Source organism: Fundulus heteroclitus, chromosome 9 (assembly GCF_011125445.2).
Source record: "Fundulus heteroclitus isolate FHET01 chromosome 9, MU-UCD_Fhet_4.1, whole genome shotgun sequence".
Taxonomy (NCBI): Eukaryota; Metazoa; Chordata; class Actinopteri; order Cyprinodontiformes; family Fundulidae; genus Fundulus; species Fundulus heteroclitus.
This window is the reverse complement of record NC_046369.1, coordinates 9243869-9268132: the sequence shown is the minus strand read 5'-3', so window position 1 is coordinate 9268132 and position 24264 is coordinate 9243869. Positions and strand designations below refer to the sequence as shown.

At 39.9% G+C, this 24264-nt stretch overlaps 1 protein-coding gene across 2 annotated transcripts; it reads left to right on the top strand.

The window, feature by feature from the left end:
- tdrd5 (tudor domain containing 5) lies at positions 1-23942 on the top strand. 2 transcript variants are annotated; one of them, XM_036140972.1, is made up of 17 exons: positions 1-187; positions 1739-1982; positions 3109-3305; positions 3750-4038; positions 4152-4315; positions 4474-4557; positions 5244-5300; positions 6504-6666; positions 7181-7335; positions 8229-8443; positions 9104-9313; positions 11014-11080; positions 11399-11599; positions 13634-13768; positions 16481-16549; positions 18112-18259; positions 23463-23942. In XM_036140972.1, exons 2-17 carry the CDS (start codon positions 1754-1756, stop codon positions 23564-23566), a joined length of 2487 nt encoding a protein of 828 aa, XP_035996865.1. In that variant the 5' UTR covers positions 1-187; positions 1739-1753; the 3' UTR covers positions 23567-23942. The 2 variants fall into 2 exon arrangements, with proteins under 2 accessions (XP_035996865.1, XP_035996864.1); XM_036140971.1 differs by having other exon boundaries at positions 7172-7335.
- Positions 23943-24264: the final 322 nt, after the last annotated feature.

Sequence of the window (24264 nt, the reverse complement as noted above, 5' to 3'; positions counted from 1 at the left end):
ACAACTAAGCACACTTTCCTAAAACAGTTTAGCTTAAGTATTTCTAGTGTTCACGCTTCCTGACACTGATATTAGCTGTCACAGTATTTGTCTGCCTCCGGGTTTGCACCATTAGTAGTGGCTCATTAGAGCCCAGCTGCCCCAGAGCTCAGGAAGTTCCCATTTGATCCACGAATCATCATAACAGGTGATACTAAGATTTCTCTCCGCACACAGCTAATTTTCTTCTTATTTTACCGGTAGCAGATATTTTAATATGTAGTTGCGTTAAATACTTCATATATAGGATCAAGTAAAAGCTAAAATAAGAGCAAATACACAGACTTAATTTCCACAGCTGCGTGCATAAATACAACCCGTTGCCCTCCACCCCTTTGCTCTCATAGTGTTGAGTTTATTTAGTTTATTTCAGCTGCGTCATTAGTAGGTTGTTTTTTTATTATGTGGGCTCAGCTCCTTGGGCTAAACACTCAAAGCTCCAGCGTTGTTTGCTTAGATAAGTTTTGAATCCACGACGGAACCACGCAGAAAAAACCTGCTGCTAACCACAGACACGCTTTCATGTCTATGAGCTAACATGCTAAAGCATGGAGGAGAAACGCCTCGCGACGTTTAGCTGAGCTCTTTGAACAATATTGTAGATATTTTATATATATATATATTTTTTTTTACGTAAGTTTTGATTTTTGATTTTTTTTTAATACAATGGACAATACTAATTTCCCTGTGCGACATTTTCCCCACTTTACTGTTAAATATAAAAATGGGCTATGAATAATTTGATACCAGAAATAAATAATTTTTTGACGGGCCTTAGTTTATATTTTTGTAAAAGCAGGTAAACGGAAATAAACTTGACCACAAACATACAAAATAATTTTTGCACACAATTATCATGTGTGCACTCAGGAGAAAGAAAGTAAAGCAATATAGCAGTTTTATTATGAATTGTACACAGACTGATGCATTCAAGTCTTAATTTCTGTTATAAATTTCCTACTTGAGGATAATAAAGGTAAAACATTTGATTTCTTAGATTATAACGTTAAATCAGACCAATAAAAAACATATTTTGACACAAAATTGTGGGCTCAATGAAAACTGTTTTAATACCTGTTTAAATATTTAAAACAGAGCCTTAGAATGCATATTCTAATTTATTAAACATGACGTGTGTAATATTGCGATCCCTAAGACTGTTTTAGACGCAGTATGTGTTGAGACATGGTTAAAGTCTTACACATTCACATGCTGTAGATTTATAATATGTGTTAAGGTTAAAGGTAGAGTGGACAATGTTTTCGTAAATGTAGATAAGAAACGTCCACGTAACTTTTTGAATAACTGCTCAAGCGCGAGAACTGTTAGGTGAGCATGTCACAATGATTGCCAAGTGGGACAACCAATAGATAAGATGATCCCCCTGGAATGTGAAGCCAAAAAAAGATTGTCCAGGAATCTAAATTCCCTTATTGGGAGCACCTTATTACTTTATTTTTTTTTACAGCTGAGATACTGAGAAGAACTTAAAAGATCGTGAAATCACCTATCCCTGTTAATGGATATAGTCTATAAGTGAAGGGTATTAAACATGACCAACCAGACAATCAACAAACCCAATCCTTTTTATACAGCTGAATATTTAACGTATTGTCCTTATTCTTTCACATGACGCTTTGTAGAAACTAGGACAAGCTCAGTTGTACCAATCATCTTTTTTTGGTTTGGCTTTATTCAGACTCAAGCAGACGACATGAACCAAGACGACCTTCTGGTGAAACTGAAGAAGGATGTTCGCTCCTTACTCACTTCATCTAAGCTGGGATTGGACCCTGAGCAGCTGAGACGAGACTATGTCAGCATGTTGGGACATCCGATGCCCCTGAGACCCTTGGGCTTCAGGAATGTTATGGATATGGTTCAGGAGATGCCAGATGTTGTTTCTGTTAACTACAGCCAAGATGGCAGTATATGTTTAAAGGGTAGGTCATTTTGTTTTGTACAGCTACAATACTGTGAAAGTGTGACGTCCACATATACTCGGCCCCCCAGGGAAGAAACCTCTTAGTTAAATAAACTTTCCCTGAGATTACAACTGAAAGTCTTATATGGTTTCTTGCTATGACTAGGGCTGAACGATTTTGGAAAATAATCTAATTGCATTTTTTTTTATCATAATATTGTGATTAAAATTTTATGGGATTTTTCAGTTTAATTTATCATGTCTTTTTAAACATATACAAACAACAATCTGTTTCATCGCTGTGCAGATTAGGTGCTAAAAGAGCCGCTGCGTCTCAGCTCTGAGCAGAAATGATTGCGTTCTGCCTACAATATATTTCAACCAAAAATGCGATTTGATTTTGACTTTTCTCCGCATTAACCACAAGCAACAAAAATGGCCTCTAGATAAAGATTTTTGTAAACAAGGACTGTTTAAAACAATAACTTTTAATGGTTTTATTAATCAATATTATTCAAGAGAACATCAATCGAGGCCACAGAGGCAATTCTAGCGACACCAAACGCGTGACTTTAGTGATTAAAGAGAAGCCAGAGCGGCACAAAACCTGCGAGGGGATGCAAAGCGACAGTTGTTGAAGTTGAAAAATTTGAACTTTTGAGTCTTTTCGCGGCGCGACAACCAATCAGGAACTAGATGTGGCTGTGGCGTGGTGTGAAGGACTGCTGCTGAGACGAGGCTGTTTTTATTCAATGTGGAAGATGAGCTGATGGTGGCGGTGGGCCTGAGTTGTATGGCTCAACTAATTATAAAAAAAATAGTTAAATCATGTTTATCATTTTTGTTTTAGTGTCACATTAAATCCTAATAGAATTCACAGAAGTTTGTGGCTGTGATGAGACTAAATTATCTATCTGTCTGTCTGTCTGTTGTACAGCAGCTCTTTTACAATCAATGCATCTAATTCCTCCTTATTGCTTCCAGGGGTTCAGGTTGTTTTGAACTTTCTGAACTGCATCAGGTTCTGAAATACGTTGCCAACTAAGTTTTCTAAATGGTTTTGTCATCCTGAATCTGAAGGTAACGTTTGCGTTTGTTTCCATTTCTTTCTTACTTACACACTGGATTTGTCTCTTACATGACAGCTGTGTGCGACGAGAACACCCAGAACATTGTGGAGCTTGTGTCCAGGCAACGGATATCTAAGTCTGAGAAGGCCAGGAAATTTTCTTCTGCTCGTTACCATCATCAGACTCTGGCTGCGGCGCTCCCGAGAAGAGGTCGCCCTCCTCCAGGCATCCCTGCCAACCTCAGGGCTCAGCTGCGCTTCCTGCTCTCTCAGGTATGACTTGAAGGTAACATCAGTTTTACATCAGTCTTTGGTAATTCACCAGATTCTTTTGTTTGTAGTAAAAGTGAGTCATGAAGACTTTAGAGATCCTTGACATGAGATTATGTAAAAAAAGAAATTAAAGTACCATTTTAATTCACACATTCACATTACAATTAATCTGCACCTTTACACTAATATGTTGGCTATTAGGTTTAAATTCTTTTTATTTAAATTTGCTCACCAGACGACTGGTGTGTTTGATGTATTTTAAGTAAAGTATCTTTTCAGTTTTTTGTTATTTTAAAAAGAATTGAATCAGTTTAAATCCCCACAAGCTTTCAGTCATATTTTAAATGTATATTTCAGGATGTTGCCGTTTTTATAAGAATGAAAGAAAAGTGAAAAAGCGTAGCGCACCAAACCACATAAGAGGCATGTGTTCATCTCTCCCAGGGTCCACTTAGGCTGTCGGAGCTAGAGGTCAGTTATTTGCGCTTCTATGGCTACCCGCTCCGCGTGCACAACTATGGTTTCTACTCCACCGGAGAGATGCTAGAGGCTGCGAAAGATATGATCGTAATCCAGCAGGGGAGGCTGGGCTCGGTTCTGATGCTGAGGGAAGAGATGAGACCCAGGCCCGTCACACCAAGGAGAACCGGGCCAATAAAGCCATCCAACGCTCCTCGCGGACCATCTTTCCAAAACTCTACCGTCAAAGTTCCTGTGCTGACAGAACGTCCAGGTCCGTTTAGATATTTGGGTTTCAGTGGGCTCTAAATTTACTATCGGCTAGAAAATTTTGGTTATATTGTTTTACTTTTCTGTTCATAAAACCCTTTTTGTGTGCTTCTGCAGACATTTTAGCAAAGCAGGGTCCTCTGAAGCCACCTGAGAGTACTTTGTACCCTGGCAACAATGTGTCGCATGTCAGCCACAAACTGGAGGAGGGGGCGAAGAGCCACGACCCTAAACAAGCGTCCTGTCAAGACGGGGGGCACTTTCATCAAACCGTACTCAAGGTTTGTTCTCATTCAAAAGGATGTTGAACTATTGCACCCAAAACGCTGCTTACTATTTTTAAAACTTTTAAATCCTTGCATTAACTGGATCATGTGAATATCTACAAAAATGTCCATTTTTATTTTCAATTAAAAAACATTGATAAATGTCATTATAGCTTGAGCGGGATCTTCAGCGTGAGATCTTGGAGAACAGTATTGCTGGCACCGTTAGTCAGGAGCTGAAGGACAAGCTACGAAAGGTCAGACTTTACATCAGTCTATGCACACATTCCTTGAAGCCAACACACTTTAGCTAGAAAACAACACTGTTGATGTTTCTTAAGTGCGCCTGCCATCATGGTTCGTTTACATACAGCAGCACAGGCTGCAATGAGTGGGATGACGTGGAGCATAAAGCTCATTTAAACTGGCTCCCCTCAAGGCTGCCACTTAGACTTAAACTTAGACAACTTTATTTGTCATTTTGTATGCACAGAGTGCGTACAGAACGAAATTACGTTTGCATACAGCTTGAAAAATCACAGTAAATTTCAGGATAAGGTGCAGCAGTGATTTATGTAAACTATTTAAATGTAAATAATGTAAACAATGCAGGGGAAATAGACTGTGCGATTCACAGTGTACAGGTGAGTATTATCTATCTTGTCTGCTGCACTGACAAAGACAACGAAACAAAAGCACCCAAATCTTCTCAAACAGTTATTACTGTTCCCACAAAGTTTGTCCCTGTATGAAAATACAAAATATGCAACAATCCGGGATTTACTAATCTAATAGCCTTTTAGAAACATCCCTCTGACTACATTAGTTGTTTCTAATCATATTTATAGATTACTATTTCTGTATATTTTTCTTTTTGTGATATATCCTAGATGTGATTATGAGTTTATTTGATTATAAGACTAACTAATTCACAACACTGCAGGTTGTTGGTGAGACGAGGGGTGGATTATCAGTTCATGATCTCCCTGCTGAGTACAAGGTACAAACAAAACTTGTGTGTATTTACAGTTGAAATTTATGCTTTTGTTATGCTTGTACAAAGTTAACATAATAAAAAAATGTTTTGTCATCTAACATTAAACTATGCTAAACTTTTGCTGTTTTTAAGTTCTTTAAGATTAGAACACTAATTCAGATTTGATAAAGATCAGAATTATAATAGTTTATGTGCTTTAAATTCAGAAGTTTAGGCTGAGATCATAATTATGTTTTGAGTTTTGTTAAATTGCAACATTTGAAATGATTGTACGGCATCACCGAAGAAACGAAAGAAATCAGCCTAGAAGAACATTTTTAGATGTTTTGTTGTGAAATTTGTTTATTAACCCCATAATAAAAGACCTTGGGGAATATGTATGCTGAAGCTTAGAAGAAAGCAGGATTTCTGTAAGGTCATAGTTACAAAACATTTTCTATAGTAGGCCTTAAAGTTGCATTTACTTAAGTCTTGAATTTCTCAACTCATTTATGTATTGCCAATTCCCATCTGCCTTTTATTCTACAGACTCCCCTCTGTTGTCCAATGAGGTATGATGGTGTATATTCTCAGGCATCCAGGACATGACAATATGAAGTATTTAAGAAAATCTTGATCCCATTGATAAATGCACTCAGGATATTTTTTTTAATCTCCCTCAATATTCCAGTATTTGGCAAATCTAAATATTCTTGTTATTCTAAACTTGCTTACTGGAGTCATTGGTAAGAACATTCCTCTTTTAGTCCAGTGATTATCTTTTTTTTGGTTCTGCTGGAGGTTTTCCTCCCTGTTAAAAGGGAGTTTTCCTCTCCACTGTCGCTTCATGCTTGCTCAGTATGAGGGATTGCTGCAAAACCATGGACAATGCGGACGACTGTCCCTGTGGCTCTACGCTCTTTCAGGAGTGAATGCTGCTTGTCATGACTTGATGCAACCTGCTAGGTTTCCTTAGAGAGGAAACTTTTTGACCAATCTGTATAATTTGACTGAATTTGACTTTGTAAAGAGCCTTGAGATGACACATGTTGTGAATTGGGGCTATATAAATAAAATTGAATTGGTTTCAAACCTTTTTTAAAGCAAGAACAAGCTTTCTGTTGACGTACATGAGCAAAACCTTAGGCCAAGAAATCCCTTATTAACACATTAATAAATGTAAAATGCATATTTTAATAACTTTGTGGAATTTCTTCGCCCTATCAGAGGCTTTTCGGAGAAGACCTGCCATTTTTACAGAGCGGCTTTCACAGTGTAACTGAACTTGTTGGTGCCCTGAGTGACATCTTCCTCCTAAAACCAGCAGAGGACAAGCGTGGACACAGTTGGGTCATAGTGGACCTGAAGGATCATGAAAACGCACAACCAGGTGTGGATGAGCACTGATAACTAATGAAGGTGTTTACTAATCAAATCATTTTGGTACACACTGACATAGCAATATTTGAAACAGCTGAACTTCATCTGTGCTGCATGCATGCAGGGTTGCTCTGCAGTCAGGCTGCTAGGCCTGATGGAATAAGCTACTTAATATGCCTTAATTTGCCCTAGAAAAAAACTGTTAAGTTTTAGATTAGCAAAAAAAAATGTTTTGGTAGCATTTCTTTAAAAACCTTGATCAATGTGTTCATGCCCATCACTATTCTATTGAATTGCATGTAATTAAATGGTGTATAACTGCTTTTACTTGTATTGTGTTAGTTAAAAACACATTAAATCAAACTGGGTCATGGTTAAAGGGATGAACTGGAGCAACTTTTCTGATTACTGACATTGTGAAAATATCTTATTTTCGACAGGCCCGAGATAACAAACACAGAGAACTGTATCTTTGATCTGGGCTAAAACCTGAGTTTTCACCATCATTTTTCCAGGCTCAGCAGATATTGATGGCAGTACTGACTGTGATGAGATGCCACCTAAGAGCTACTACTTCAGCTTCAAAGAATCAGCATGGGAAGAGAAATGCGAGAGTGTCAAATCGGATGAGGACAATGATGACTTGAAGTCCAGCAAACTATCCACTATTGAAGAAATGGTAAGACAACTGCAGCAGGATGAAAAACGATGGGGAGCAAAATGGACTGTTGCCTTTAATCAACTGTGAATGGAGAATTGTGCAGTTATCAGTTTTGTTTTTCTTTTTCTAATGATGATAAACTGCATGATTATGTTTTCTAACACCAAAACCTGAAAGTATCAGTGGCATGGTTACTATTTTTTTTTATTATTTTTTCCCCCCACCATTTGTTTTATGACATCAATAGATATCGGTATATTTAAAAATCTGATTAACCATATATATTTTGTATTGATTTCTTTCTTTCACTTGTTTTGTAAGCTGAATTCATAGTCGTAGAGCTTTGACTGCGTACTGTAGTTTAAAACATTTAGCATAATTAGTATTATCATAGTAAATACAACAAAATAGTGTAATACATTTCTAAGCCCCCACACACACACACACACAGAACAATGTATCTGGGGCTGTAAATCTGTGACTGTATACAATCTAAAGCCTCACATACACAACTACTGTTCTAAAAATATTACTTTAATGCTATCAGTCAGGCTTCCTTTTGTTGGTAATAAGTAGAACAATTATGCAGCTGAACGGCCTATAAAAACTACTGGAATGTCTGCAAAAGTTACAGAAAAAGCTGGAAAAATACTTAAATCTTACTAAGCAATAACACCCATGCTTACTTTTGGAGATTTGAAAACATTGTTAGATTTTGTTATTGCAGGTTGAATATTTTTTCTTATTGGAAACTGTGTTAATGGTTTGTTGTTGAAGAAGATGCTGGTGTTTGTAGAAAACACAGATGATTTAGCAAACTGTTTTTTAAGGCTTTCTACTACTGTAAATCAATTTGTTCTCCTGCTGCATGCTTTTCACTACTGTGCTCACCTCGATCTGTTCCCATGTAGATTCCCGAGATTTATCCCGCTGTGCAGGCGCATCTCCAATCCCCTGTGCCCCTGGACGCCATGCAAAATCAGCGACTCAAACCCCCGACCCGCCGCCGGGCCCGAGAGCTGATAGAAGTCAAGGTGGAACAGGTGGAGTCACCGGGATCTTTCTACATCCGATGCAGTGAGACGGAGGAGGCGCACGCTTTGGAGAGCTTAATGTTTGACATGAGGTGATGCGTTTGTTACCTGTTGTGACGATAATTCACTTATGTAGGTTGTTGTAACTGTGTTGTTCCACTGGAACTACTGGAAGTCAGTGTTGTAGAGTAATGAAGTAAAAATACTTCACTACTGTACTTAAGTAGATTTTGGAGTACTTCTTACTTTTATCAAGTTTGAAATTTTTTCAGAACTTTTACTTCACTATATTTCTGAACTTAATTGCATACTTTTACTCCAATACATTTTCAATGTTTGGTTTAGTTACTCGTTACAAAAAAAAAGAGAGAAAGAGAGACGTGCCAGACGTGCGTACATGCACAAGTTCGCCCGAAGTGCTGGTTTTACAAATGCACAAGGTTTTATCGAGTGAAAACATTTCAATCTGTTTGTCACTGCTTTTGGATGGGCCTATATTGTATATTGTATTTTTACAGTAATTTTCATACTTAAGTACAAGACATTTCAGATACTTTAAGACTTTTACTCAAGTAACATTTCAGTCAGTGACTTGGACTTTTACCAAAGTCATATTTTGGAAAGGTACTTATACTTTTACTTGACTCCGAGATTTCAGTACTTTATACAACACTGCTGGAAGTTATAGAGTACAATGTTCACGTTGATGTTTTGCTTCTACTTATTTTCATCCCTGTGCTCCTGTCTCTTAGACGATGTTACGCCTGTCCTGAGGTGTCAGAGCAGTACAAGCTCCTTGAACCGTTCATCAGGCAGGGTCAGGTCTGCTGCGTGTCCCCCAGTGGAATATGGTTCTACCGAGTGGTGATCGACAGAGTTATTAGCTCCACCCACGTTGAGGTGTTTTTCGCTGACTTCGGGGATGTGACGTTGGTCCAGATCGACAGCCTGAAGTTCCTTAAGTACGCACGTGTTCTGGATCTGCTGCACTGATGATCTTAGAAAGCCAGTACCGTATTTTTCAGACTATAAGGCGCACTTAAAATCCTTAAATTTTCTCAAAAGGTTATGGTGCGCCTTATATATGATTACCGTTGTGCTTACTGACTGATTTTATGTGGTAAAATGCGCTCATAAATGTGTTAAAATAAGTTTGACTTCGGTTAGCAATGAAGCCAGTCCGCTCAATGGATATTCAGAGCATTACGGTAAACTGTGTCACTACCTGATTGGCCCCCTGAGCTGTCTACAACTAACCTGACTCTAGCCATATGGATGTCGCTCCGCCCAGCTCCACTCATCTATCTGGGACAGATCCATAGGAATTGCCTTTACTGAAGGCTGGGCCTTATCAAAACTCCTTGCATATGATTGGATAAGCCACTTGTCTGTCATCTTTATCGACGTGCTATTTCAACCACTCACACCGAAGCTAACCTGTGACGCTGATGAGAGCGACGCAGGAAAGAACAAAACTTTTTTTTTTTAAATGTGTCTGCGGCTCTATTGGCACGCGTTTTATTGACAGTGAGCTGACAGGAAGAGGGGAGAAGACAGGCGGCAAAGCGCCGCGGGTCGGAGTCGATCCCGGGCCGACCGCGTCGAGGACTAAAGGCCTCCTGATATGGTTTGCGCTAACCGCTCCGGTCAAATCCGACCGGATTTGGCAAGTTTTGTTTTCCGGGGCGCGTCCGCTGCAGACGCGGACGCGCCCCGGAAAACAAAACTTGCCAAATCCGGTCGGGAGAAGGGCGAAAACATGGTTTGCACCAACAAAAGCTTTCAGAGCCGTTCTCTGATGTTCTTTTAATGAAACAATATTAGGTAGATGGGACAACACGGAAGAAATAGCAGCATCAATGTTAACACTTGCTTCCTCGATGCGAGCCGCCATTGCTTTCTGAATCAAAACAGTCTCACGGTCGCTTCTCCACTACGTCACATCTATCAAACTCCAGCCCTGCGTCCTGATTGGCTAGACAATAAAATTGGTTGGAGAAATCACTCTCTATGGGAGACGTCCCAGATGGATGTGAGTGAAGCTAGGCGGAGCGATATCAATCTGGCTAGGGTCAGGTTAGTCTACAAGACTGCCTGACTGTAATGTCTAAACTAGAAGTGCATTCATGTAAGGCAGCCTATACCCGGAGTACATGCTAGCAACAATAAACCATGTAAGTCATCCATCCATCCATTATCTATCCCTTGTGGGGGTGTGAGGGGTGCTGGTGCCTATCTCCAGCTGTCAATGGGCGAGAGGCGGGGTCCACCCTGGACACGTCACCAGTCTGTCACAGAGCAACACAGAGACAAACAGGACAAACGATCATTCCCGCACACACTCACACCGTTGCTTTTGGCCGAATTGTTCTACGTCAGGACAGCAGCAGGACTGTGTAAATACCTCCTGTTGCGTTAAACGTTTTTACTCCATCATGATGCACTGATATCAGGGACAGCTTTTGCTGGGGACAGGACATCCAAAACGGGGACTGTCCCCAGAAATCGGGGACATCTGGTCACCCTGCCGGACGGGGCAGAGTTATATTACACACTTTGGAAGAATATGTAATGCGCCTTATAATCCGGTGCGCCTTATGGTCTGAAAAATACGGTAGTTGTCTTTTATTCTTTCCCTGTCTACAGTTTCTATCTTTTCCAGGTCCAGCTTTTCAGTACTTCCTGCACAAGCAATTCCTTCAGCGCTCACTGGAATCAAGCCAACTTCAGTGAGTTAAAGTGAAACAGGACAAAACATTTTATTTCCTAAAAAGTAGAGAGCCTGTTGAAACTTTTGCCTTTCCCTGTTTGCTGTATGCAGCTCTTCTGTAGCACCTATAGATTTCACCTCCTTCGTGCACAGTGCCTTGCAAAAAGTATTCATACCTTTGTGCTGTTTCAGGTTTTTTCACTTTACAGCCACTTATTTATATAGATTTTTATTGTGATCAGAAATGCTCAGATTATAACTGATTCTAAAATGATGATTTAAGAAATATTTGTGGTGAAAAGTCCCTGTCTTCTGAAGTGTTGCTGGTGCATTGCAGAGTAGCTGGACTGCAGAAGCCACAGATTCCTTCAGGAAACTGTGCTCTGATCGCGTCTTTGTGGGCGCTCTGGACTGCTACACCGGAGATGTGCTGCAGCTCTACCTGTGCGACACACGCACCGATCAGGACATCTACATCCACACGGTCCTCATCGACCAAGGCCATGGCGTCGCCTGCAGACCTGCAACCGCTACAGCAGTAAGTCTCACGCGAAACATAAAATTCAGCTCATTTCAGGTTACTTGCTGAGCGCCAATTCTCAACCAAAATAGTAATGAGACACTTGAAAAGTTAAACAATCTACAACTCTGAACATCTGAGAAAACAACAACAATTGAGACGTTTAAAAAAAGGACTAAAAAAATTTCTTTTTTTAGCAGAACTTATGAGTTTTAACCTTACACAATAATGTTTTTGCACTATTGCATGGGTTAAAGTCCACGTCACTTCAACGGATTTCCGTCAATTGTAACATTTTTATTCAAGGTTTAAACCTGAAGCTGCTCTCAACCAATGAAATCTGGCAGAGTGGGGACATTAGCCAATCACAAACAGAGTAGGCCGGGTCGTTGCAAAGCGGACTTCTGCCAGTCTGAGGTTTATCGGTGTTTAATCATTTTAACTTTTGGGAGAGCGTCTCAAACTGGCCACAGATGCATGAATAAAGGTAGCGGATTTATCCGAACCAGCAGGTCAGAAAGTTCAGCGGCTTAAACATCTGACAACAACTTCCCTCTGTAAGCGTGTTTTCTGTTCTTGCAGTTAATTAATGAGTTATTTCCACCTCTGGCCACATCACCTGTCAGCGTTTTATTCTCTCGCTTCCAGTAACTTAGCTGATAAATGTGGCGAATAACCAGGGACCTCCTCATTATTCGCTGTTGTGTTTTATTTAAAACTCGAAGAAGAGCAACACGCTAGCTCAGGCTAATTTAGCCTTTTTTTAATTTTTATATTATTGAAGAAGGGTCAGAATGTGAAACAGTGTACCACATTTGACTGTGTCAGATTTGTAAAAGAAAAAAAATATTCCACCTGCGCTTTTCTGAAACAAAGAAGGCAGAGCTGCAGTCAGAGCGGCTGCCAGTCAATATGCAGCGGCGTCCACCTGATGAGCCGCTGCACTCCAGGACGCTCGTTAAATAAAATCACAAGGATTTTGATGAATACAGATTAAGGAAACTACATCAAAAAGATTAAAAAACGACAACTACAACATGGACTGGAGAGCGGGTTCTAACTGGGTGAAGCCAGAGAAAGGCGAGTCTGAGAGAGCTTTTATGAAATTATCTTTTATTTTTACACGGAGTGGAGCGCCATGTGAAGTGACACTGTAGAAGCGAGTCGCACCAGAACCAGCTGAGAAAGCCTCCTGTCCATCTATGGACTCATTTTTACTCCAATAAAAAAACACCTGCCCGACAGACCAGATGCTGCAGCCAAGAGTACCTTCAACAATAATTAACTTTACGCAAAAGTTAAACTTTTTTCTAATTCAAAAGAATTCATATTTAAAAGTTACGTATTTTTTTCTGATAAATTTCGAGCAATTTTGTTAATCTTTTTAAAAATGTAACATTCCATCCATCGATTTATTTATTTATTTTTACCCGCTTTTCCGTACAGGTGTGACGTCAAGCCGTATCTGATGGGGAAAAGCGGCTCGACGTCACACAGAGTCGTGGGGCAGGGTGGCTCGTCCTTCCTAGGCAGGTCAATTCAAAAAGTCTTTTTGAATTCAGAAAGCTCCCTGGATAGGAAGCAAAACGTCTTCAAACTACGGAAAACAAGTCCAGTTGCTTTTGTTTTTTACTTTTTTTGGAATGACCATGACTGAGAATCTTCACCAGCATAAGTTCCATATTTAAAGACCATGCATAGACCTTGCATAATGTGAAGGGGAACTTTTGTAATTGTTCTTAGAAATTGTTGAAAGACACTAAACTCTGGACTTTAGAGTTAGGAAACGTATGAAATCTTCACTAAAGATGTAAAAGAACCCTTCAATATATAAGAAACTAAACTATTTAAGATAGAACAAAGAACGGTAACTCTTCAACTTGCAGGTTTTACATTTGAGCTGCACCAGAAACTCGTTTAGGCTCATGCAGTGCACTGCAGTATTAAACCCTGCAGTATAAATACTGTCACTGTGAACCAATATACATTATGTAATGTGTTTGAGCCTAGGTTGTGAATTTATTTGATTTTTGTCATGGTTTCTTTCTTCAGTTGCGTGTCAAGGTCACGCCAGTGAGCCTTTACCTGGGAGAGGGAATGGTGGACCTGCCAGAGATCGACAAGGAGCTGCTGCTGTCTCTTAAATCTGGAGACGCTAATAAAGATGTTGAGGAGGCCTCAGCGAAGGTAGTCCACACACATTGCAAGGGATTAAGTAGGGATTTGTTGTGTGAGGGAGTTCACTGAATCGTTGCAATGGATGCACTGCGTTAGTGTCCAGAGATAGAAGAAACTGGGTGCATCTACTTATAAACAAGTTATGCATCCCTTCCGGAAAGCCTGCAGCAATTTGACTTTTTTTTGCACTTTTGAGTTCATGTAAATTATTTGAAAAGATACGAGTTGAGAATATGATTTTTTGGGGGCCAGCGGGTATCGAGACTTATGTACGGAATGCCTTAGTCCTTGACGCAGAAACTACAAACATCTCCCCCCTGTCATTCCTTCACACCCTCCACTATTTGAGAACTACCGGCCTAAAGAGATGAGTGATATTTGATACTTATTTTTCACTCCTGCCTGTTTTAGAGTTAAACATACACAATTGCAAAGCATTCTTGCCTAAAATGCCCATCCCCATTGGCTATAAACGAGATTGGAAGAGACATAAACATGGGGGAAAGGATATTGATCACTTTGAGATGGAGGCGTTTAGATTTTAATGAAACAGAATAAAGGTTTGATTTTTGAGCTTTCCAGATAGCCGTGATTGATTGATAAATAAATGGCATTAATGTTGCTGCACAATAAGAAAAAGCTCTTCGGCCCAGTAATCAGACATTTGGGTTTTCGGCTGAGTTGTATCTTTTCGGATAACTTGTCCACTCTCTTCCAGTCTTTTCTCATTATCTCTCTCTCGCTTCCATTTTCACACACAGTCTTTGAGTGTGGCAGCTAAGCCTTTGTTCCCCTCTGTCCATAGCTCTTATCTCGCCAGCCATGCAGTCAGTGCTGCTGGCCCAGAGCACCACAAGTACACACATGAACACAGTTAGTTATTATGGGTGTGTTGTTGGCTAAAACACACACACATCATCTCGCTGAAGGGGGGGAGCTGCGGCCCAATGCTGCTTAATGTATAGTCGCACTGTTGGAAGGTCACAGCTGGAAGCTGGACTGTAAATAAGATGGCAGCCAAGCAGTGGGCTGTTTAAGGCGCGGTGGATTGTAACACTGTCTCTCACTCTATTAGTGAGGGTTGTGTTAAACGAAACATGCAAGAAAGGACCCTTTACATTGTTACTGTGACAATTAAACCGTATTTTTATTTATGGATTAATTTCTTTCATAATTTATTACAAGCTGGCAATAAAATTGTACCATAAAAAACCTCTTTTTACAAGCTTCGGCTCAACTGTACACTGAAATAGCGCAGTAAAAGTTAATTGCAAACAAAACTCTTTAAAGCTGCCCTGTGTTGGCTAAGTAGTTTTCATAACTGTTTTGGTTTGTTGGAAAGACTTTAGATGAGTCTCAGAAAATCCAACCGTAAGGAGTAGTGTAAGGATTTGTATGCCAAAGCAAAAACCTTAGGGAGTTATACAGCAGAGGAGCAGGGATTTCACTTTCTCCAACAGTGCAGGACAAACAAAAAAAAAAAAAAAACAGACTCTCCCATATTGCAACAACCCAGCTTTTAAAGCACCAGCCTGTACCAACTAAAACGAAACAGGGGTGAAAACCTTTACAACATTTACAATTTCTATTTAGGGAACAAACTAAATAAATTAAAACCTCTAGAGGAAAAACAAAAAAAAACAATTTACATTCAACTTCAACAAATCAAAACAATTCTCCAAATCCTAGACAAAACCCAAAACATCTCCCCTCCATCTCAATCAAAATGGATTTTCCCTCATGAGGCTGATTGACAACACCAGATCCTTAATAGTACTGCTCATGGGCGTGCTTCCATGGCAACACCTGACCAGGTGACCTCAAAGAAAAAAAAAAGAGTGGTGAGAACAACAAAACAAGTTCATAAAGTTACATCAAATACAAATAAACTTAAACCTTTCCCCAAATACTCATTTACTTTGAAACCAGCAAATGCCTGTTTACAATATCTGTTAATGAGGGGGTATATCCCTCACAAGTAGATTCAAGCCAACTTTTTCCCTTTTAAAAAAAATAAAATATAAATTGGGCAATCATGTGCATGTGGTGATGCCTTGAAGCACGATGGTCCTGGGTTGAAGGTCTTTCTGCATGGAGTTTGCATGCTCTGCCTGTGCAGATGTGGCTTCCTCCTACAGTCCAAAAACATGACTGTTGGCTTTCTTGGTCTCTAAATTGCCTTTAGAAGTGGGTGAGTGTGTCATTGCATGATTGTTTCTGTGTTGCACTGGGATGGGGTGGCAACCTCTTCATGGTGTCTCCCGTCCCTCACCTTATAACTGCTGGAGATGGGCACAGTCTCCACCCTTCAACCCCGCATGGGTAAGCAGTTATGGAGCTCACGTTATGCTGCACTGTAATCTGTCAGGCTGCATAATTACATCTTTAATAAGCAGGTAGAGGCTTGTTTTGCCTTGAGCACAGTGCATCAATTCTCACCTTATATCAGGTCATCTTTTGAAAAAAGTTTACATGTCTCAGTTTTAATGTTATCACTGGAGCTTACACCACCATCTGTCCATGTGGCCCACAGTCACGGACTAATATGGCTTCAAATACTGCAGCGTGCAAAACCATTTCCTGTAAAATGTTCTATGCAACAGCAATGTAACAGCAATGTTTCACAAATTTTCCTAAGCTGGCTAAAAGGAAGCCGATTTAACTAAAATCTTGATCCCAGTTTTGTGTAAAATGTAAAAGTGATTCATATTTGTCTCTCAGGATGATGATTATGATGAGATGCCTTCTCTGGAAATGATAACGGAGGATGAATTCATCGCTCAAATTCAGGTATGATAACCACTGTCTTCATTTTAAGGTTGTGCTATCTTTAAAACTCTCCAAAAGGAGAGTTTTAAAGATATATTTACGGTTATGACATTTCCATGCAGCACAGGAACGAGGCATCTACTCTGATTGATGTTCACTACAACAGAACTCAACTTCTTTCTGCCACATACACTATGGCGGTGACGTTGACGTACGAACCGGCGCCCAACGAGGCGTCTACGTATATGATGTCTATGGTGACACAGTGTACCGTAATGCTCCGAATAGCCATTGAGTGGAGCGGCTTCCTTGCTAAGTCGTTCTTAAACATTTTAACTGATTTTTGAGCGCATTGTACCAAATGAAATCGGTCGGTAAGCACAACTTTAATCATATATAAGGCACACTGGATTATAAGGCGCACCATACATTTTTTGAGAAAATTTAAGGATTTTCAGTGCGCCTTATAGTCTGAAAAATACAGTAGACAGGGTGTCTGTCTCACGGACCAAAACTGGGAGTTGGTTTCACAGGAGAGGAGCCTGATAGCTAAAGGATCTGCCTCCCATTCTACTTTTAGAGACTCTAGGAACCACCAGCAGACCTGCAGTCTGAGAGCGAAGTGCTCTGTTAGGAACATACGGGGTAATCAGAGCTCTGACATATGATGGAGCTTGATTATTAACGGCTTTATACGTTAGAAGAAGAATTTGTAATTCCAGTTTTGATTTAACAGGAACTCAATGAAGGGAAGCTAAAATCAGAGAAATATGATCCCTATTGTTTTTCATCAGAACTCTTGCTGCAGGATTTTGGATCAGCTGAAGACTTTGAACTGCATTTTGTGGACTTCCTGATAGTAAAGAATTACAGTAGTCCAGCCTTCAAGTAACAAATGCATGGACTAGTTTTTCAGTATCGCTCCTGGACAGAATATCTCTAATTTTAGCGATATTCCAGAGGTGAAAAAAGGAAACCCCATCTTGGCTGCAAGGCCTCAGTAAATCGTCTCCCCCTGAAATGTTTGTGATGTTTGTTTGTGTATGTTATGGCGATTGTACTGAAACAACAATTTCCCTCTGGGATTATTAAAGTATTTCTGATTCTGAAATATTGTCAGAACATTCACTTGTCAATGAGCTTGACAACCAAATGCAACAGCTTTGATGCAATTCTTTTGAATTGATCAAAGTTTAGCAGCATATGCTTTGATGCACAAACAGGACATTTTTTTGCATCTCTTAATTTTTTGTGTTAAATTTGAATTTCCTACCTCTATGAAATAACCTGCATTGTGTATTTCTCTCTCTTAAGTTTTTGAAGGTTGCGAAGCATAGAAACTAAATACTGCCTCTGCATTTTTAGATTTCAGTGTTGAATGGACGTATTTCTAACTTGATACAAATGAAAGTAGCATCTATGTTACATGTTAATTAGAAAGTTATGTCAACATTTACTGAAGTTATTATTTTTAGCTCAGTTACTGAGCTTCTATCAAAAACTATTTAGTTTCAGATCAAAATATATATATATATTCCTGTTCTCTATTATTTTCCCCCAACTTCCCCACCCCGACTCTTCAGGCACTGGACATCCCTTCTCCACCAACTCCACCTAGCTCTGACTCCAGCTGTGCACAACAGGAGGTAAATCCACCTCCAAAAGTCACAACCTGCTCGCCTGCTGCACCGCCGTTACTCCTAAAAATGCAAAAGCAGGACTCCTCTAAAGGTACAACACACTTTTGTTTTACAAATTTTTACCATTTTTCACCTTTGAAATACCACTAGGAAGCAATGTTAGAATATAGGATATCTTTGAAGACACTTTTCTGTGGTTTGTTTTTGGGGAATTGGAGCCTCTCCTCACTGGCACTGAACTTTGAATCAGGCAGTTGTTTATTTATTTTTGTTCTTTTTCTAGGTTTTTCTGTTAAGGTTTCAAATTTTTGAGTGAATACCGTGACACTGGTTTAGTTTTGGGTCGAAGGAATGAAACAGTTGTGATAGGAAGTTATACCTCTGATTGGTCTGAACAGTTAACATCACAAAAGAGGTTAATCTAAGGGTGTGAGTAGAAATCATGCTCAAGGCTGCTAATAGTGAATCTATCAGTAGAGGGTTAAAGGAAACACACAAACCAGAAGTAAACCAAACAAGATGCTTAAGTTGCAGCACCAGCATTTAATTAGTAAAACAAAAAACAGCAGAGCATTAAATATGGTTAAATTATCCAAAAAAAAGCAACATAATCATTCTGGCACCAAGTAATTTTCCAAGGAAAATCCATTTCTTTAATGTTCTGACTTCAAGAAGTCTAATACTGTCGTGATTTATGATTGACCAAAAATTAAGCCTTTACTTTCCCTTCAACTAGAATCTTTCTGGTTTATGCACGGTTTTGTGCATGAAAACAAAAGTCAACCCCTCTTTAAAAAGTTGAAAAATGCCAAATTAATGTTACCTTTGAAAACAAAAGACCAAAAGAAATATTTTTCACTGGCGCCGTCACGTCCCAATTAAGCGTTTATTTTGCGACACACCCATCTATGTTCTTAATTAATGGCAACTTTCAGTGGTGGAGATTGAGTCAGAACTTTAAACCTTGAGTCGCCTGTTTATAAGTTGTCTTTCTGCCACCAACAGCTGCACGGCCATCTCCTCCAGCCGCAGTGCTGCTTAACTTAAGCGGCGTGGCAACCTTCGAACCTTTTACTGGTACTACTGAGTACGATTCACATAAATGGTACAATGTTTTGGTACTTAAACGCATCACTGTGATACTATGGGAGTGGGAGAGTGGCCTGTTTTCTATCCCGGACATGAACACAGCATTGCACGCACAAAAGCGACGTCAGTAGCCGCTGGTCCAGTCAACGTAGCAAGCATGGCTGACAGAAAGCGCTCGAAAGTATTGCCGTCTCTTTTCAAAATGCGATGCAGATTACGCTTGCTGCAATATTTGTGACTTGAAGTGCAAGGCCAGTGGTGGGAATACTTCTAATCTGAGGAAGCACCTGGTCAAAGCTGCCAATTTAGCAAATTTCTCGCTCTATTTGGCAACTTTTTAGACCCATCCAGCGACCTTTTTTCTAAAAGGCGAAAAATCTAGCCACTTTCTTCTGTGTTACTGATGAAGCTCCACAGTTTGGGATGATCTCCATTGCTCTGCTCCTGGATCTGTGACTTCTTCACGCTGATGCTCAACACTGGAACGCTGCAGATGTGTCTCTGCAGCCCTGGCCTCTTCGCCCTCTTCACACTGTGGTGGGTCTCATCTCCAACAATGAGACTCACTACAGAGAGGAGGTCTGCGATCTGATTCAACGGTGTCCCAGAAACAACCTCATCCTAAACACCTACAGTACCAAGGAGGTCATAGTGGACTACAGGAGGTCTGTAGTCAGGAGGTCTTTTTCAGAGGAAACTGAAAAAGACTGGACTTACCACTAAGCCGTTGCAAAGAAACGTTTTTTTTAGAGTTACAATAGTAAGCGTTTTATGTCAAAGGCACACCATTTTGATATGGGAGCCACAGAGTGCAGGAGAGGAAGGATTTAGCACGGGTGGTGAGGACAGCCCAGGGGATTGTGGGATGCCGTCTGCAAGATCTGGACGCAGTTTATGCCGCACGAGTCCAGAGAAGGGCAAGATGCATTGCCACAGATTCCAACCACCCAGGTGATGCACAGTTTGGCCCTCTTCCATCAGGTAAACGCTTCATAAGCATTAAATCAAAGCTGGACACCCATCCACGACTGCACAGTTCTGTAAAATGAAGGCTTAAAATTTTGTACTGTATTTACTGCGGGCGTGAGTGCATCATTGAGGGAGTGTTGGGTGATTAATTCACGGAACAATAGTGATTTATGTTGTTCTCAAAGGGACTCCTGTCGGACTTTTTTGACTCAGACATGAGCCTCATCAGACCCTAACGACTATTTGCACACTTTAAGCTTCTGGGGAAGCGTGTTGGCCAGTGCAATAAACTGATTTTTTTTAAAAAAAAGTGGCAATATTATGTCTTGTGCCTGTGTGTATAATGTAATCTGCGTGCATCCTGAGCCCGCCGTCTGTCTCATCAAAACTTTCACTATAGTGACGCATGGTGACAATAAAGATTCTTGATTGTTGAATGTCCCTAAATTCATGTCTGTCAACACAACATATTCTTTGTGTTGCTAATGTTTCAGATCCACAGCTCTTTCTTCACTGGTAATTATTTAGGATTTCACCATGAAATGTGCAACACAGTTAATCATTCAGTGGAGTTTACTTAGTTTGACATGGTATATATTTTCAGATGCTTTTAAATTCACTCTGTGATCTTTTATCACATTTAGTAATGATTGCTAAGTGGAACCACTCTGACAAACGTTAAGCATGAAAGTTTTACTTTAATGATGACGCCTCTAATGAGCGCTCACATCCATTCAGGGACGTGTTTTCCCTGTACGTACGCGGCCTTATTTTCTCCACCGAGCTAAATTTCTAACAACGCTGTGACCTTCATTAACCTGCACATGCAAATTCACTCACTTCTCTCTTACTCTATAAACACGGTGAAATGAAATTAGAGCGTGTCCGTAGATGCAAAAAGGGCGTATTGATTTCGCAGCGGTGAATGTACCTGCAGGGAGAACCTGACACAGATCCGATTAGACCTGTTACCAGAGCTATTTGACCCAACAAGCTGCTTTCATAGCTTTTGCTCTGATATTGACACCGAGCTGCTCCAAATGCCTCTTACTCGCGCCACGTTAGTGGTGGGAATCGGTCTGTTGCAAATGCCGTGCACACTCCTGCACAAATTTAGATAAAAACAGTTAATAGTAATTCAAATGGTTAATGAAAGATTATAGGATTTGGTTAGGAGTATTCAGACTGGGCTCTCGCTGTATATTTTTCTTCCCAGCATACCACAGATTTGCAGCAGAAGTCTTGACATTGCAGGGTTTCATCTCAGAAAACATGACACAATGAGTTAACATGACAGTGAGCTGTGCATTTTGAAAGGATTATCTTGGATTACTGTTATGAGTTTGACACGCGCATTGAATATGCCGTCCACATATAACGACTCCTCGTTACAGAGGAGTGGACCAGTTTCGGTCCAATCTGCTGGCTTAATGTCTTTAACGACCACCCATTACTAAGGGGGTGGACCTGTTTCTGTTGAATTTGCATGTTATCTAAGCCATTACAAGGCCTTTGTTTGGCAATGGTATAAAGCTTGGTAATCCACATTACTCCAGACTTTTTGAACTGAGAAAGCTTCCTGGAGAGGAAGCGAAACGTCTTCTACTACGGAAAACAAGTCCAGTTGCTTTGTTTTTTACTTTTTTTGGAAGTCCACATATAAGGCTCAGGCCAACTCTATCAGTCTTCTCAGCATTTTTTAGACCAAAAGAGGTTCCAGTGCTGGACCAGGGCTCTGTCCAAAATATTCTGATTACAGCTCCAGACTCTCTTTTCTTGACCTTTCATGAGATTAACAGTGAGAACTCTATTGTGGGTAGGAAAGGAGCTCTGAACTGCGGTTCTGATTTCGGGCAGCCTTTAACTCATATGTTATTACGCGACATAACAGCACATGGATGACTCTAGGCAAATCCGGGCCTACAGCCTTCTGAACAAGAACTACAAAGTGAGCGCTCTCTTCTCATCGGACATTTTCATTTATTTCCATGAGGTGAGCTGTGCTTATACGTAATGTCCCGCAAAGGATTGTGGGATGCCTTATGGGTCCTTAGCGCTACTGAGGGACATTGCCAGCTCGATATGCTAAAGGAGATATGATAGGAAGCATACAGGCTCCTTTTTCTACCTCCTTCCTTACTGACAGCGCTATTCAGACAGCACTTATCGTAGGGACCACTGACGCACTTCTGCTTTGGCTAAAAAATCCTTACCAATTAGACCTTTAAGCATGCGGCCCAAGACTGGCGCTGAGAACGGAGAAGAGAAAAATTCTTTCAGTTTAACATATATGTTGTATGTTATAATGTAAATTTGTTTTATTTTGCACGGCAGGGATTATGATCAGGATAATTTTTTATGGATTTATTTTTCATTGCAACCAATATTTTGTTCCTACTGAGGTTCTTGATGTGTTCTTTGCGCAATCACATGGTTAATTTGATTTTTCAAAGCTGTGTTGATGTTTATGACAAACATGACTTGTCATAAACAGTTACAAATACCGTATTTTTCGGACAATAAGGTGCACGGGATTATAAAGCGCACACGAATTAACGTGTGTCTCAGTCCACACAAAAGCCGCACTGGATTATAAATTAGATTAAATTGTCTTCTCAAGTGTGTAGTATCACTTCACCCCTTAATGTACACAGCTCTCTCTCTCTCTCACTCTCTCTCAGAGAGAGAGAGAGAGAAGAAGATATCCGTCTCTGTTGGGAGGACAGAATAGTTGGACTACATTGCCCAGTCTCTATCATAATGAACGCCAAAATAAACTTTGCTGGTATATTAAATTAACTTGCTAGTGTGTGCTTTTGGCGTGGGCTGCCTTACATAACTGCATTTCTAGTTTCAACATTACAGTCAGGCAGTCTTGTAGACAGCTCAGGGTTCCAATCAGGTAGTGACACAGTGTACCGTAATGCTCCAAATGTCCATTGAGTGGAGCGGCTTCGCTGCTAACCAAAGTCGTACTTACACATTTTGACAGATTTTTGAGCGCATTGTACCACATAAAATCGGTCGGTAAGCTCAACGGTGATCACATATAAGGTGCACCTTAAGTTTCTGAAAAAATCTAAGGATTTTAAATGTGCCTTATAGTCCGAAAATGTTGGTAATCCCTAACCGTGCATCTGGCTCTGGTTCTCTACTGAGGGAGGAGTTTATGGCAAGCTGTAAAACACATAAATTCTAAAGTTGTAGCTCTGAAGCGCTTATTAATTGTTTTCTAGGTGCTCTGCTGTCTCCCCTCTTCCTACAAAACTCCAGCATCCAGTTTCCTCTGTTTGGGGCCAGGTTGGCTGGGACTTCTACATCCAAACAACTTGTACACTAACTGGACAAAAAGGGCGACCAAGATGAGGTTTATCGGATTATTGCATCACAGAGGACTTGAGTTATGTCCTGGTTAAGAACATTTTTATAAGTAGTTGATTTTTATGTTCATTAAAACTGTTAAATTGTCTTTGTATTGCCTTCTGTTTCAAACAGTTAAACAATACTTAATATATTTGTTTGTCTTTTCATGAATGGAAACAGCCTTACAAAGGCTTCTTGTTTTAAAAAAGACGATGCTTTGATTTTTCTCAAAAGCTTTCATTGGTTTCATTTCATTGTAAATATTAATGTTGCTGTTTAGGACAAAGTTAAAACCGTTCAAACACACAATTTGGAATTTGTTTTGGAAAATAAATTTCATTGGATAAAACATCTAATTTTTGAGAGGTTTTTTAATAGAAATTCTAAAGTTTTCATTCTTTTCCATCAAAACACAACTTTTACACCATTATGTTCATTTAGCACCTAATTTTGCTCTATATCGTTGAGGGAACTCGCCATTTCTGGATGTTCTGAATCGATATATATATCAACTCAATCCAGTCGGGGCCACCGGTCCTTTCCACAGTTTTACAACCGGTCATCATGACAAGTAAAAATACTAACACTGATAAAAATCTGTTTGTCCACTTGACTGTTCTGTAAGTTACATTTTAAAACATGAAATTTGACCCTGTATTAAATATTTTTTTTTAT